Source organism: Polypterus senegalus, chromosome 15 (assembly GCF_016835505.1).
Source record: "Polypterus senegalus isolate Bchr_013 chromosome 15, ASM1683550v1, whole genome shotgun sequence".
Lineage (NCBI taxonomy): Eukaryota > Metazoa > Chordata > Cladistia > Polypteriformes > Polypteridae > Polypterus > Polypterus senegalus.
This window is the reverse complement of record NC_053168.1, coordinates 115,393,169-115,409,708: the sequence shown is the minus strand read 5'-3', so window position 1 is coordinate 115,409,708 and position 16,540 is coordinate 115,393,169. Positions and strand designations below refer to the sequence as shown.

At 38.1% G+C, this 16,540-nt stretch overlaps 1 protein-coding gene across 1 annotated transcript in view; it reads right to left on the bottom strand.

Annotated features, from left to right (window-relative positions):
• The window catches only part of fam83hb (family with sequence similarity 83 member Hb), an 88,062-nt gene that overhangs the window by 18,650 nt on the left and 52,872 nt on the right, over positions 1–16,540 (bottom strand). The window contains exon 2 of the mRNA XM_039737119.1: positions 15,763–16,259. Within this exon, the coding sequence (XP_039593053.1) occupies positions 15,763–16,215 (453 nt within the window). The 5' untranslated portion in view covers positions 16,216–16,259. The remainder of the gene's footprint in view (positions 1–15,762; positions 16,260–16,540) is intronic.

Sequence of the window (16,540 nt, the reverse complement as noted above, 5' to 3'; positions counted from 1 at the left end):
AATTCTAAGCACGGCATTATGCATGAGGCCCCTGGTCTTTTCCAATATTTTCAACGGCAAGCTATAGTCTTGTTCTAATGTTCTTTTTAGACAGCAAAGGCTTTTCCCTGCCACACCTTGCATACAAGTCAAATTTCTCAAATCACTTTCTGACTGTAGTTGCATGCTTCTTGACATAAACTTTTGCAAGAGGTACTTGTAGATCTTGTAATGAAATTTTGGGGTTCTTGGAGACTTCTTTTAGTATTAAATGGTTAGCTCATGGACTGAAACTGCTGGGGTAGCAAGTCTTGAATGGATGAATTTTCTTAAAGGAGAATGATTGATTTCAAATAATTTGGTGATCTTTCTAAATCTCTTGGTAGACTCGTCTGCATTCACAACCTTCTTTCTGAGGGTCTCACAGAGTTCTTTACATAATGGCATGATGTCATCACAGACTTCAATAGCAAATTGAACACCAGACACTAGATGTTTCCACTTGCATGCTTTCTTTAAAGGTTCTAATCATTGGCATATAATCTGAAACCCAGATTCTAACTTTATAGATGTGAAGTGGTGACAAATCTACATTTTTAAAAATGTAGATTATAGGAATAAAGACACCATGTGGATTTTATGTGTCCTTTGTTTAAGTATATTACCTTTACCTGTAAGCACTGTTTGCATGAAGATCTATTGCTCACCTGTTAGAATATGCTGTAAAAATCAATCATTTCAATGGGGTGTACTTACTTTTTCACATGCATGTAGTTTATAGGGGAGCACTATTAAAGATAAAATTAACTTGCAGAAATCAGATAGTTTGGTTAATTGCTAAGAATTACCCTCCGTCCCAAAAGTTTGTGAAATCCAAACTAAAATTCTTCATAAAATCTACCCTGTTAATTAGAAGTCAATGTGTGTGTGTGTGTGTGTGTGTGCATGTATGTATGTATGTATGTTCCAGCATAATTTCCGAACGGCTGGAGTGATTATCATGAAACTTGGTACATATGTTTCTCATTGGTTGACTAAAAGTACTGTAGGGTGAAATCAACCCTAACCCACCCCCTTCCTTGATCTTGCAGTCTTGTAGGCATGTTATCATCCAGATAACACTCGGAACCACCACCAGAGGGCGAACTGGAGGCAACAACAAGCATTCTTTATGTTTGAGCAGCACTTGCTTTTGAAATTAAATAATAGTTGGCCGGGTTGGCATCCCAACTATTTTTGGGACTCATTCTGTCTTTGTGACTCGAGCCACCATATATATATCTTATATAAAAAGCAGACTGTAACAATCTTGCAGTCTTGTATGCATGTTACCATCCAGTTGACACTCGGAATGCTTCTAGTGTGCTCTGTAAAAGCAACGGACAATTTTATCATGAAAAATACGTAGTATTATTTGTTTGTCATTTAATGTTTGTTTTTGATAACTATATTTTCATCTTGCATTATTCTTATTGTAGCAATGTTGTAGTCATAATGGAATTAAATCAACCTAATAATAATATTAATTTAATTTACTTTTTTTACATCATCAAAAATTCTGCATATAAAAACTTATAACTACACCACAAAACAAAAATTAATCAGTCAAAAAAACCTTAAAAAAGGCTTTGCTTTACTCATTATTTTTACACTACTTTGAACATATTCTGCAATTATATTTTGATTAAAATAGGCTATTATATTTTATATAACTACGCAATTTTATTTTTATCTACCATAAACATCCTATATTTATTTTGTGGATTCAGAGGCTCTCTTTGTGATTTTTGTTTATTCATTAATGAACTAAATGTCATTTGTTTCGCAACAACATAGCTAACGTGTTAGTGTTACAATTTTTTTGTAAAAAAGAAATAGGAATTTTTTTTTAAAATGTTCATAATCAAAAAACTAATTTAACTTATGAAAAGTTAAAGTATAAACCAAATATAGCTATGAGATTTAACTTATAATATTTATTTATACAGGTAAAATATTTAACGTTTAATTGATTGTAAAATGATTTAAACTGGAAGAGACTAATTGGAGATTCAGTGTTGTATGTCTGTTATCATCCACTTGACTCTCAGAAGTATTGAACAATCATTGAAAATTGCTGGAATCAATTTGGACACAGCTTGTTTCTCACATGAACAACTTTATGTGGCATGTTCAAGGGTACGAAGATCTAAGAACCTTTATATATTGGCTAAAGGTGGAAAAACTAAAAACATTGTATATAACAAGGCACTTCAGGAAACAGCACAAGCACATTAGTAAGTCTTCATTGTTTGTTAATTTTTATTTTTAAAGATGTGTTTTTTTAATTATATTTTTCTCAAACAATGAAAAAAATGCATTTAGCTTGTTTAAGTAATCCTGGGCAATTTCTTCTGGGCATCATAGATGCATTACAAACAGTAATGCACATATGTACACATTTATTTTTTCAAGTTCTCCTTACATTTGTATGCTGCAGCATCCATGCAACAGAATCATAAGCAGTTCACACAACAAAGAATAAGGAACACATGTGTTTTGAATCTCACCAAAACAGACCAGAGGCTTTTCTTTATGATGTCTTGTGTTATATGTACTAAAACAGAATGGAAAAAGGAAAAAGGGCCAGGTTGAGGCTCCCTTCACCAAAGCTATTACCGCTTCGCACAGTGCCGGCTGCATCGTGTAACAGAGGCTTTAGGACTCATAAACAGATGTCTCAGAATTTAAGTAGCATGACAATACTTTAAAAAAAGATTTTAAAAAATAAATAAAGGGCAGAGATTGCTGCTGGACTCACCACAGTTGTTAACCCTTCACACAGTGGCAGTACAGCACTGGCTATGCCAGGCAGCAAGGTGTTGGCTGTCAAAAGAAGGGACAGGTATGACTGTGCTGGAAAATTGTAACCTGATCAGTAACGTAGCCATGCCCAGCAATTTTTAGTGCAGTGACAAGATCAGTAACTGTAGTTAGCAAGTCTGATATGTCCACAACAAAACGTTACTGTAATTTGATACTGGCTTTAGACTGTAGCTATATAAAGTCACCACACAAATAAGGTTTACTTGTTTGTTGATACTTAAAGTTGGTGTATAAAGATTTAGTACTTTATACAGCCTTCAGTTTATTGTATGCAATGCCTATTAGTTACTAAGGTAGGCATTTGGCTGTAATAGGCATAACTGCCAGTCTACTGTAATGACCAACTGTAGAACGCTTCGCAATCTATTTATCCTGTCTGAAAATAACGGAACTGTGCACCTACATATGCCACTGACTTATGAATTGTAAAATTACTGTTAACATATGTAAGGGCAGCATGACACTATTGGTTCTTCCTTTTTAATCTTCTCACACAATATATACACTCACTGGCCACATTATTAGATACATGTTGCTAGCACCGGGTTGGACCCCTTTTTACCTTCAGAACTGCCGTAATTCTTTGTGGCATATATTCAACAAGGTGCTGGAAACATTCATCAGGGATATTGGTCCATACTGACATGACTGCATCACGCACTTGGTGCAGATTTGTCAAATGCACATCCATGATGCAAATCTCCCATTCCACCACATCCCAATGGTGCTCTATTGGATTGAGATTTGGTGACTGTGGAAGCCGTTTGAGTACAATGAACTCACTGTCATGTTCAAGAAACCAGTTTGAGATGATATGAGCTTTCTGATATGGTGCATTATTCTGCTGGAAGTAGCCATCAAAAGATGGGTACACTGCGGTAATAAAGGGACGGATATGGCCAGCAACAATACTCTGGTAGGCTGGGACATTTAAACAATGCTCAGATGGTACTAAGGAGGCAAAGTGTGGAAAGAAAATATCCTTTACAACATTACACCATTACAACCATTACACCAAGGCAGGATGGAGCCATGCTTTCATGTTGCTCATGTCAAATTCTCATCCTACCGTCCAAATGTTGCAGCAGAAATCAAGACTCACCAGACCAGGCAATATTTTTCCAATCTTCTCTTGTCCAATTTTGGTAAGCCTATGCAAATTGTCTCAGTTGCCTGTTCATAGACGACAAGAGTCGGACCACGTGTGGTCTCCTGCTGCTGTAGCCCATCTGATTGGCTCGAGGGTCATCCGGCTCATAAGATCCTCATTGTTGGGGACCCAAGTGGCTGGACTAAGCAAAGGGGTCGCCCACGTAATACCTGGCTGCAGCAGATGGAAGATCATTTCCAGAGGGTAGGACTGGACCGCGTGTCACCTGGGGGGTTGCAAACCGGGATCCCGAGTTGTTTCGCTGTGTAGTGGGTGCAGCAATGCACTGTACTACTGCATGCTCCCCAACTTGACTTTGGACCATGCTTTGAAAACCCTAGAAATGGTTGTGCATGGAAATTCCAGAAGATCAGCAGTTTTTGAAATACTCAGACCAGCCCTCCTGGTAACAATAACCATGCCAAGTTCAAAGTCACTTAAATCACCTGTCCTCCCCATTCTGATGCTTGATTTGAACTTGAGCAGATCGTCTTGACAATGTCTACATGCCTAAACGCATTGAGTTGCTGCCATGTGATTGGGCAATTAGTATTTTAACCTAATAAAACCAATTAGTATTTTAACCTAATAAAATGACCAGTAAATGTAAATGTACTGCATATGATATTATATTAAGATTAAGAGAAGTTTCTAGAATTGCTAGTCTGTTTACAAGGCTCCCTGGATTTCTTAAAGAAATACAGTTTTCTTTGCATAGCTGCTGATTGAATCACAATTCAATGAGCTCCAATGTAGTGAACAGCACAATAGGGACTTACAGAGGACAGCAAGCCCAAATTAAATTATAAAATGAAAACTCTTACCATAACATTTCTAACCTATTCCACTCAATTCAGAGTCACCTGGCACCACTGAGCACAAGGCAAGGAACAGCCCTGGATAGTAAGCTAATCCATTATGAAGTAGAGACAAGACTGCCGATAGAACCCAGGTGGGGTTGCCTTAGGCTCTTGGAAGAGTAGGCTGCACAGGTCTTTAAAAAAGGACACACAGTTTTTTTCATGCAAGAACAACAAGTATGTCTAGTACATTTCAGAGCTGGGTTCCATTAGGTATGAAAAGTGCTTCAGGATCTTTGAGTGAATTCCTGCTACCTTAATCGTTGCTGTATCTTATTTTCTACAGGCTGTAGCTTGCAAAATCTGACTCCACATGTAAGGCGTGTGCAACTGCTTTTAACAATTGGAAGACAGCCTGCAGACAATCAACCGGTTTTGTGAGTAAGCAACCAGCTTTTACAAACTTTTGTATGCCCCCTAGTGGATGGGGAAAAAGGTGCAATTCTGTATGCAGTTACAATATTCAGTACCAGTACCTTGACTTTCACCACTACTAAGTCACACTGCAGCCATAGACCTTAAAGGATAAAATTAATTATATGCATTATAGTATAAATCCTCTCAACACAAGCAAAAGCTTTTTTTTTTACAAAAACAGCACATTTCTTAAAAGAATACATAAAGCTAGTTAAAACAGACAAGCTATAATTCATTATTCTTAAATATGCAAAATAAAGTTTGTAATAAAGACCACAAAATATCCATCCATTTTCTGGCATCTGTTTTTCCATTACAGAAGAAACCAACCCGCTACACATGTCAATTTAGAAACAGCAGTCAATCAAAGTGTCCATTTTTAGGATATAAAAAGAAAAATACGTGAAGACTGGCAGACTATACATCTTCATGCAGATGGTGACCTGTGCAAGAAGCTGAACATAGATTCATGAAGCTGTTATGCAGTGGCGTTATCCAGTCTGGAACAAAATATCAATAACTGTTAATGATGTAGTTGTCACTAAAAATTTATTATGCTTGAATATTGTAATATTTTTAATTAGCCAATAAAATGTGTCATTTTGCTTGGCTTTTCTTAAGCATTTCATAAATTTTTCTAAGCACTCCTTATGCATTTTCGGATATTCTAAATATCAAGGAACAGTCTGGTATGATTAGTTATTTTGGTCAAATTAAGCTGTTAGAAATATATTTTAGTGTTTTTGTTTACTGGGCTACCATTTTGGGGGACTCATTATCAGGATGCATTTCCCAATTGCTTGGCAGCGTGGTAGGTTGAACAACGTGACAATACAGGTACAATGCTTTACAAGCGATTGCCATGGATCCTATTGCATCCATGACTGTTGATAATTCACTTTGTGTGTGTTACCCAGAGAATTTTGGTCTTATAAAAATTCCTAGTAAATAGAAACTTGAATTATACCTACTTTCTCCAATACAGGACAGCAGAATGCCAATCGAACTTGTTTAATCCAATTCACTGTGGTGGGGATGGGGGGAGGGGGGGGGTCTGAGCCCATCTCAAAAGCACTGTGTAAACAATTGGAACCAATGCTGGATGTGCAGTCAGTCCTTTGTACGGCAAACTCATGCACACACATTTAGTGGATTAATTTAGAACAAAGTTCAATAACATTGACTGAACATTTTCACTTTGTAATGCCGTAAACTAGCACACCTATTTCCATGCACACCCTGCTGGTACATGATTTGGCCACACCTCTCATCTCCTTAATTATTGGCCCATTATGTAATTGGTGTAGTAACATAATGTATTCAGCATATAATTTGTTTTAGCTGATATTAAATCAAGGAACTCACTCCTCTGTCCCTCCTGTGCCTCTAGCACCTTCCACCTATGTTTATAGTTTAATTGGAGAGCGAAGATTTAGAAGTAGAAGCAACAGCAGCTGGTGGCAAGGTTTAAGATTGGAATGAACCTTGAAATTCTAGCAGGTGAAGACAGGAAATCAAAGTTAGAACCTTAAGAAAATGTCAAACACCACATTTGTAGAGAAAAAGAGAGTGTATGAATGAGCAAACAAGTGTGAAGCAAGCTTGAGCTGGTAAAATGAAACAATATAATTGTGTAATCCAGCTACATTAAAGCACAAAAAGGGGAGAAAGCTTCATTAAAGGCCAGACCTGCTCTTAATTCAAGTCTTTGGTCTAAAAATAGACATACTAACCCCTACTCAAAAGATAGGTTTCCACCTGCAGAGGCCCACAGGCTATTAAAAATTCAGAAATAATCACATGGCCAAAAAAACTGAGAAGAGAAACATTGCAAAAAAAAAAAAAAACACAAAGAAATTCTGTATAATCCAAGGACGCATTAGTCAAAAAAGATAAGAAAATCAGGACAGGAAAAAACAGAACAGGTTTGGACCAAAGGTAAACCAAAAGCGAACAAATCCGGACAAAATCCAAAGACAGCACTTTAACACTACAATCCCTGAAGCCTATGAAAAACTTGTAATCCTGGGCCACCTTAAATTTCTTTGTACCTCTCCTCATCAGCATGTTTTGTTTTACAAATTTGTCGATCGGCACAAGCAGCAAGCAGCCTGCTATCTCATTCCCTCCAACCCACACCCCCAAAGCGGAGCTGAAGTCGGTTGAAAACATCTCCCAGCTCAAGTCTCTTTATAGTGGTGTGAGGTGCCTGGAGTTGTATAGGGTAAATAATATATCGTTATTTGGAATACTAGGGGTTTTCGCTCGCCAACCCCCGGTTTTGTTCCTGTGGAAAAACAATTAAAGTGTTTTTTTTCCATGGAAATTGTTACATATGCATTATGTTGACTATGTCAAATGTTTGTCCTTGTGATTTGTTAATTGTCACTGCAAAATTTATTCTGACAGGAGTTTTAATACGAATGGCATATCAAGATTTCCTTTTTGCCTGAACACCGTTTCAAACTCAATCAATAAAAATAAGAATTTCTGATAAAACAATCTAGGCATTTTTGTCAAGAAGCTGCGGACCTCTGGCCACTGTGGATTGCACCTCATTGTAATAAAGAAATCTGGCCGACCGATAGTTCTGGATATTGCCATTGCATCATGATATAACTGCTGCAATGCGCTTGGACTACCTTGATATGATGGTAATATTAATGCTTTACCTATTTTGAATTTGTCTGAACTATTGATATTTGAATTTTGAACGTGATCAATGAGACCTTGCATATGTTCCATTCTAAGTTTAGCTTGATTCGATTTAATAAAGAAGAGACGATTAGGTGCAACTTTTACATACGCATTAATAATATAATGTAATGTTGCGACGGACGTTGAGATGATAGAAGTGGGATACATACATGGGAACATATCACTAATCTTGACCCGAAATATTGTGTGGGTGTTATTCATTTTTCTGAATGCGTTTGTTTCATATTGTATGACCATCCTGTTTCGCCATCTGAGAAAAGCAAAGGAAAGAGTAAAGGGTCAGTATGTGGTGATGTATTTGACATACATGACGAATCATGCTTTTCCTTTGGATATACACGAATGTCTACTCTGTGTTTGATATCTCCATCTTTCGAAAGTATTATCGCTCACAATTCGTCTCATGTGGGATTATTATAAATGCGACTGTGATCTTTTGGATTAATATAGATATCCATTGTTTTGCTGATAACTTTTGTTTAAAGTCCAATACTTTTGTACGTATGGATTTGTATCCATTATTGTCTGTATAAGTTCCAGCACGTTGGTGTGACATTGAGGGTTTGGCTCCACGCTCCCTTCGCTATTCGGGAGCCAATCAACCCAACACCGTCGGTAATGTCATCGATCAGCTAAACTGTGAGACAACATTTGAGCAAGTGGATGGTAAAAAGTGCAAAAGTGCTTTTATTCACAACAGTCAACAAAACAATCAAAGTGTTCAATAAGTAAAGTGCAGTGCTTCTCAAAGTTCAATAAATAAATAAATAATCCATTAAGAAAATGGAGGTTAAATCCACTAAAAAAACAATCCTTTAAAAACGAGGTTAAAACGTTCATCAGGTAGCAGTCTTTAAAAACAAATGACAAACCCGATGCTTCTTTCCTGTTAGCGTTAGCGTCTCACCTGCTTCTCCCATATGGGCCCTGCAACAGGCGAGATGCTTTCAATGCAGCCGACTTTCTGCCTACTCCTGCTGCTACTGTCAGTCGCCTTTCCGATCCTTGGCTCCGGTCGGCTCCCCCTGAAAGTGACTTGGGAATCCCATAACGGCCAAGGCTCTCACGTTGGGGACACCACGTCCCAAGTCCCAACTCCTGACTCCCGCTACCTTCCGCGGAGAGTACTGCACCTTCTGGTCACTCCCGCCCTGCAAAACAAACTCTGCGGGAGCGACCACAACTTCTCCCAGGTGTTGGCCAAACACCCAGGCTGCCTTCAGCTGCCTGCGAGCGTTCACTTGCTCGCGCGCTCGCTCACTTCCTGCTGCACCGATTTGCTCTCTCTCTCTCTCTCTCTCCTTACTGCTTCCTGCTGCCAACCTCTGTTTCCTTCTCTTTCTCTGATCTTTCCTTTTTTCCCTCCGACTCGCGCTTCTTTTTATATAGAGAGGGGCCATAGCAGCTGCAGCACATTAGCCACGGGAACAATCATGGATGTGGGCAGTTCCTCACCTGTGCACTCGGTGAGAAACGCCCACACCGTAGATCGCCCCGCGGCTTGCTACAACCACTACGCCCCCTTACGAAGCCGCCTCGAGTGCGGTGATTATTTATTTAAATGGCCTTTACTGAGAGCACTGCAGACCTGCTATACCACAGTTGGATCATGTAACTCTTTTGAGTCTATGTTGCATCGCTTCTCGGTGATCATATACACCTGACCAAATTGTGTTTTTTTCAAAATTAAATTTGTAGCTGTAATTGTTGATGGCAACACGAATTAAACGATGTACAAGTCTTTGACTTAAACTTTAAAGCCTTACAGTATCTACATACTTCCCACATATCACCTATGTGCATATATTCTATCTCATTTTGCTGTTCCATTATTTCACCTAAAAATAATTTCCATTTGTTTGTGCGAATGCGATCTGTACTCTGTTTTGTGACACCTTCAAATTGTAGTACTCATATTTTTTAAGTTGCTCTGCATGTGCAGCGTGCCAAGGTTTTTTGGAGCCTTTAGAATTACACTGCTTTCATAATCTTTAACCTGCTCTGCATGTGTATGGTGTTTGAACATCTTTATGAAGTTCTACTGTATCGTTTACTACCTGTCGTTTATTTCTGACCCCGTTCAGACCTGCATGGTTTTCAATTCCACTTGTTTATTGATTATTACATTCCTTGCCTAGGTCACCGTCTCACGGGAACCTGCTTCCAATAGATATCAGTATGACGTGATATGACATGACTTGACCGTGTCATCTTTAACTTATCAATTGTTATAGAGCTGCTCTTTCTTCAAGGCTTTTTAGATGACCATGATCTTGTTTGAAAATGGTTGTAAGTAGGGCGTGACTTGCCATGGATGTCAGTATAACGTGACTTGACCATGTCATGGGAAGTGAAAGTGTCTCTGCCTATGTGAAGTGTCTCACTGTCTTTCAGAATATCACGTCTCATCGTAAGATTTTCTTTTATAATAGAAAGACATACATTTCATGTGTGTTCGATGTCTACAAAGATCTGTGTAAGTGTAGGATGACATAAAATGTGAGGCAAGAAATGCTGAATACATACCTAAAACAGAAACTTTTTCCATGTTATACTAATAAAGACGTTAAGTGTATAATGTGTGAAGACTTTAGTTCAAATATCAAATAAACATTTGTGCTTTTATTTAAGAACATAACCAAAGTAAAAAAAAAAAAAAAATCATTCTATTTACATGTTGCTGTCAATGAGTTAAAAACGCAAGCTCAAATGTCAATCAACAGAAAGCTGATATGCATTCTTGGATAGTGCAGAGGTAAGAACTGCTGCCTTATAACCAAAAAGTTCCGGGTTTGAGTCCTGGCACACCACATTTTGAGTAGTGAGCTACTATTATTATTACTATAATATAATAAAAACATACATTTGATTTGAATCTGTAGCCCCCAGTGTAAATTTTGGCTACTTGTAAAAGCGCTTTTTTTAGTTATTCAGTGTTATTCTGTCAGTGACGTTCACGTGATACAATGAACTTGCCTCTCCCTCCCTGAGTTGATGGCATTTATCTCCATTCTTTTTACAAGAGCAACGATGATCACAGTTGCTGCTGTGGTTTATGCATGCTCGCAAGTTGCACATGCATGAGAAGGGAGCATCCAGGCATCTCTGATAAGATAACGAGTCTCAACCTGGTGCCTAGCCATCCACGGTCACTAACAGCCTCTGTCTTTTCCCCTGGCGCTCAAATGATGAATCCCACTGACATCAACCTCACCCCAGCTCTGAAGCTTCTGCCACTTCTACTCCACTGGCTATTTAAAATCGGAAGATTCCGGAAGTCGGCGTTCAAGCCCAGACCAGATTCTCAATAGCATGGCGCTACACAAATTTAAAAAGGGAGAAAAATACCTAAAGAACATGGCATCATAGCATAAGGACATTCATGATCATTCCCAACATTTTCAGGACTTGTCTTTTAGTTTATGTTGCTGCATTAAACGGAGTACTGGTTGGTCCCCAACCCTTTGCCTTGTACCTCTTACTCCCTCTTACATTAAAACAATAACTAAAAGACTAAGTAAACAAAAATAAAATTGAGCTGGAGCAATAGCCATAGTGGTACCCAAACAATCATAAGGTAAAAAACAAAGACAATATTAGTCTGAAGGCTTAGGAACTACAGTGGAAAGAAGGAGTACTGGCCAACTGAAAAGGCTTAGAATGCAAGGAACAAAAAATTAGTAAGACAGACAATTTCTGAATACAACATGCACTACCGTTTTTCTATATAACACTATTACTGTGAAATTTTGATTTACTTGTGGCCTACGTGCTGTCCTTGAGGAGAATGGAAGTTTATTTTTTGCTGCTGTTCCAGTTTCCTTCCACATCCCCAAAACTGTGAAGACTATGCTGATCTATGTTCTTGTATTAACCTAGGACAGTGCTTCCCAATTCATTTTACCCTCGCACCCCCTATGACTGACGAAGCCGATTTCACACCCCCTTGGTTTGAGAAGAAGTATGAAAAATTATGAGGTTAACGCAGAAAAACAGATCACCAATTGAAGCTTTATGAATAATGGATACTTTATTCTCCATTAATAATTGTTTTGGTAAAGCCATACTCAGTGTTATCCTCCTTCCATTTTCAAATTTTTTCGCGACTAGCCATGATTAAATGAACGGTAAAAAAGTAAGAGCGAAGCAACAGTGACTTATTGAGGCAAGCAGGCGAGAGCACAATAGCACGTGGGCTCGATGTAGTGCGCGTCAAGTCGATCTAAAATGCGCGGTCAGATTCGAAAAAAATATATCTTTTCAAGTTCTATTTGGATATAAGTAGGTTCTATTTAGTCGACAGAAATATCTTTGGTAGGAATGTAAGTTGAATTTAGTCTTTAAATTTCAATGGTGAGGAAAAATGTATGCAATGATGACAAAATTTAACTTACATTCCTACCAAAGATATTTCTGTCGACTAAATAAAACTTACTTATATTTAAAATTTAAATAGAACTTGAACAGATACGATAGTTCATAATACCCACGCAGCACTTAGTGCACGTAAGAGCGGAAGTCATCTGTTTTAACAAGCAGTGCATTGCACTGATATGAAATAGCCTGCCCATTTAATTATTTAGGAATGGATAGATAAATTAAGATTTTGTACAAATAATGTTTTTCATTTTTCTTCCTCGATGGATTCTGGCACCCCCAGCAACAGTTGCTCGCACCCCCAATCGGGAAGCACTGACCTAGTATGAGTGACTGTGCTCTGTAATGGACTGTCATCTCAACTAAGGATATTTTGTTCATGGAGTCTGGAGCTGGTAGATCTGGCTTCAAGCAGCTTCACAAAAATTACTGGATGAATACATTTTTGCAGTTTTTACTTTAACCGAAAATCAAAAGGCTTCTATTGTAATTTACAGCCAAAAAATTATCTGCATGTTTTTTAAAGTTACAAAACTGAACTTTTTTCATTGGTTAAAGCACTTCATAAAATAAATGGAAGAACTGGTGGAAAACTGCTGAAGACCTGTAGTTTGGCATGAAACAGTGAAAGAAGACTTTTTCAAAGTATGCTTGAATATATGGCCACCAGTGCAGAGATTTTTAACCTGTAGCATTAATGACATGAGAAACTCTGCGACCACACCTCCAGCAACCATAGGTGAGCCTCAGCAGGAACTAGCAACCAACTAGAACCCATTTACAAAACAAGATTATACTATTCAACATAGTATAATTTTTTTTTTTTTTTTACTATCTCCTTCTGTCTTGTTGGAAGAAATAAATACTCTTTTCACAGTCCTAGTGTTTCAATACCCCTAAACAGACAAATACTTTACTAAGAAGAGTTCAGGGGAACGCCCAAAAGCTACTAAAAACTACTGATCATAACACTGGGATTTTAAAAGACTTGAGCAGAATCAATGTACTGTTAAACAGGAAAACTACATAGACAATTTACTACGCATTGTATGAGAAAGGACACATACATGGAATCAGTCAAAGGCACCATAATAGGGTGTAGTTATTGAAAATGCTGCTGGTATCATATGCCTACAGTCTGGTTAATCAGTCCATCTGTGGCATCCCACAGAGTTCCTTGACTGCACATTTCTGCCAATTATTCTACAATTGTGCATGTAATCTGGTTGATTCTTTTTTTCCAAGCCACCATGGCATATTCTCAAGAGGCAATGAGTATGTTTACATGCACACACAAAACTGGGATAATTTGAATATCCAGGTTAAGGCAGAAACCTGGTTTCTTAAAAACCCATGTTTACATGCATGAGTCCAACTATGCATTTCTTCTTTGGCAAAATGCTCAAATGTCATTAAGCTGCAAAAAAAATGATTCAAACATACACATTGGCCACGAGGAACCTGAAAACAAGCACTGAGCCTGTGTCTCTCAGACCGTGTGTGGAATGTTACTATTAAAAGTTATTTAGTTAAATTACTCATCACTTACACAAAAGGCAAATAAATATTGTATACAGATAATAATTCTTTTGTATAAAAAACTGTACATATATGAACCTTCATGAAAATGACAAGAAACATAGCCAAATGAGACCAATTTTCTTGCGTTTTATAAATACATTAGCCAGGATACCAGTCAAAGACAGGTAATAGAATAATTAAAAAATATTTGCTATCTCTAATCCTATGTGTACTTTCAGCGTTTTTCCTCTGTATTTGCATGTGTCTGAATCTCTCTTAACTGGCGCACCCTTTCTCGAGCACGTTCCTGTAAATCCTGCTTTTCTCAGACTACTGTACATTATTATTTTCAAGATACCTTTTTCAACTCCTGTCCAGTTTTATGCATTCTGTCTTTGAAGGAGACTTTCATAGCATGCTTCTTTACTGCTCCTCATGCATCTTATACTTGCGCTTCTCTTTTCGTTGCCAAACTGATCAATCAGATTGCTCCAAGGGACTGGACGCACTAGTGTTTTATTATATAGTAGATTTAGCCCTTCATGTACTGTTAAGTGAAATACATTCATCCCCTTTTTGAATTCCTGCCCTGGAGCCACCAATGATTTGCAGTAACACCTGTCACTGTGCTATCTGATCACAGTGTTTCATAGCAAATAACTAGTTTAAAACTAAACTGAAATATTATTTATATTTTTCTGTTACAGGATTGCCCTCAGCACACTGTTTGGCTTGTGCAATTGAGCCCTGCTTCTTGACCATCCCCCTTTGCTGCTGGAATAATAATAATGCAGGCGCCTTTTACTGTAACAGAATACATATTGTGATGGGTTACTCGTTACTTTAAAAAGTAATGGAACTACTTACTTAGCACATGTTACTTTTAACATGTAACCCTACTGTTCCAGTGCTGCTAAGCTTAGCACTGTACATTCAGCTCAACAACATACATTTATCGATTTCTGACATATTGGACACATTATTTTAGCCAGGAGAAAGAATAAAGCGATCACCTCAGCATTTGCCTTAGGATATTGATCTTTGTGGACACTTCCACTATCGTCTACCCATGGCTGCTGGAAGTATCAGTGAAGCTAACAAAGTACAACAGAAATGCACAGAGAACAAACTCCTCAACATGTTTTTCGATACTGAAGGACATGTTCACAAAGAGTTTGTTCCCTGTGAACAAACCGCTAATCAGCAACATTGCATTGAACTGCAGAGGCATCTATGGGAAAGCATAAGGAAGACATCTGGAGAAGTGGAGCACGCAAAACTGAATTTTGTACTATGATAATTCACCTGCACGCACCATAAGTAGACCCAAAACATTGTGGTTGTTGCTTCACCCAAAATTCACTCACTGTTGCTTCTTCTTGTTCCCAAAATTAAAATTGAGATTGAATTGAATAAGATGTGCTCATGTGGAAGATAGCCGGGGGAAAAAAAAAAAAAAAATCACAGGAGAGACTAGACAGGTGTATGAAATATTTGTAGGAAAGGAAGAAGCACTGCTACCAGTGCATTGCATCTCAAGAAGAATATTTTGAAGATGGCTAAAAGGGAACTGCTGTAAGTTTTAAAATAAAGCAGTTTTTATCTTTTTTAACAGTTACAGGAATTTTTGGTTTCCCTTTTGTATGCATTACTATAAATAACTCAGAATGGACCACAGACAGTTCTTGGACAGTGCTGAAACATGTCTAATAAAATGCATGCATTCTGTTTATATCTTTAAGAAGGTGAGAGCTTTTTTAGGTGTACTACTTTCACAGTTACAAACCTGGTTGGCAAAAGTAGATCACCACTTGGGTGAAGTGCTAGTCAGAAAGGGAGTTCTCAGAATATGAAAAAGTAACATGTAACCCTTACCTGTCTAGCATTTTTAATAAGTCGCCGAGCCTGCTCCTTGATCGAAGGCATGTCTGGATCTGATGGGTTGACGAGGGTCGTTACTTCAGTGGGTCCTGTGAATCCCACCACGTGCGGCCAGCCCAGGTCGAGTCCTGGGACTTCAACATCAGACTCCATGGGCCAGTAAGTCCCTGATGAACTATCATGGTCAGTATAAACTCCTTCTGCATATGAAGGCTCTTGCTGGATTGTTATTTTTGGCACCTGCAGTGTCTTCTGGATGTGAACAATCTCAGGCTGGGCCAAGAAGTTGACAATAGCATGGCCCTGCAAAAATTCATAAAATGTCTCTAAGTTGCCCTCTGTCAGCACATCGATTGCCAGTCGATACTCTTCACGATAGTGTGGGTCCAGATAGTTGGGATCCAGAGGGTTGTCCCCTTGTGAGGAGCTTTGAGACCGACGAGCCATATTGTCAAAGGAGCAGCAAAACAGGAGAGGGAAAGGAAGGGAACCTGCCAATCAGAAAACAGGAAAAAACAAGAATTAGACTTTACAGGGAATTCAAGAACTCATCCACCCTAGAAATCTGATTAAATAATCAACTTTTTCCTTTCAACCTATACTAAAGGTTTCTCAGCATTTCACAGACTTCCTATTTTGTCTCCTTACAATTAAGTTACAGGTCACAAAATAAAATAAACCATTATAGCACGTTACTTGATTTATAGTTCATTCTCCCATTGATTATTTTGTAAAACCAATTGTGAAGGTCCTCTGTAGAAAAGGCATGAAA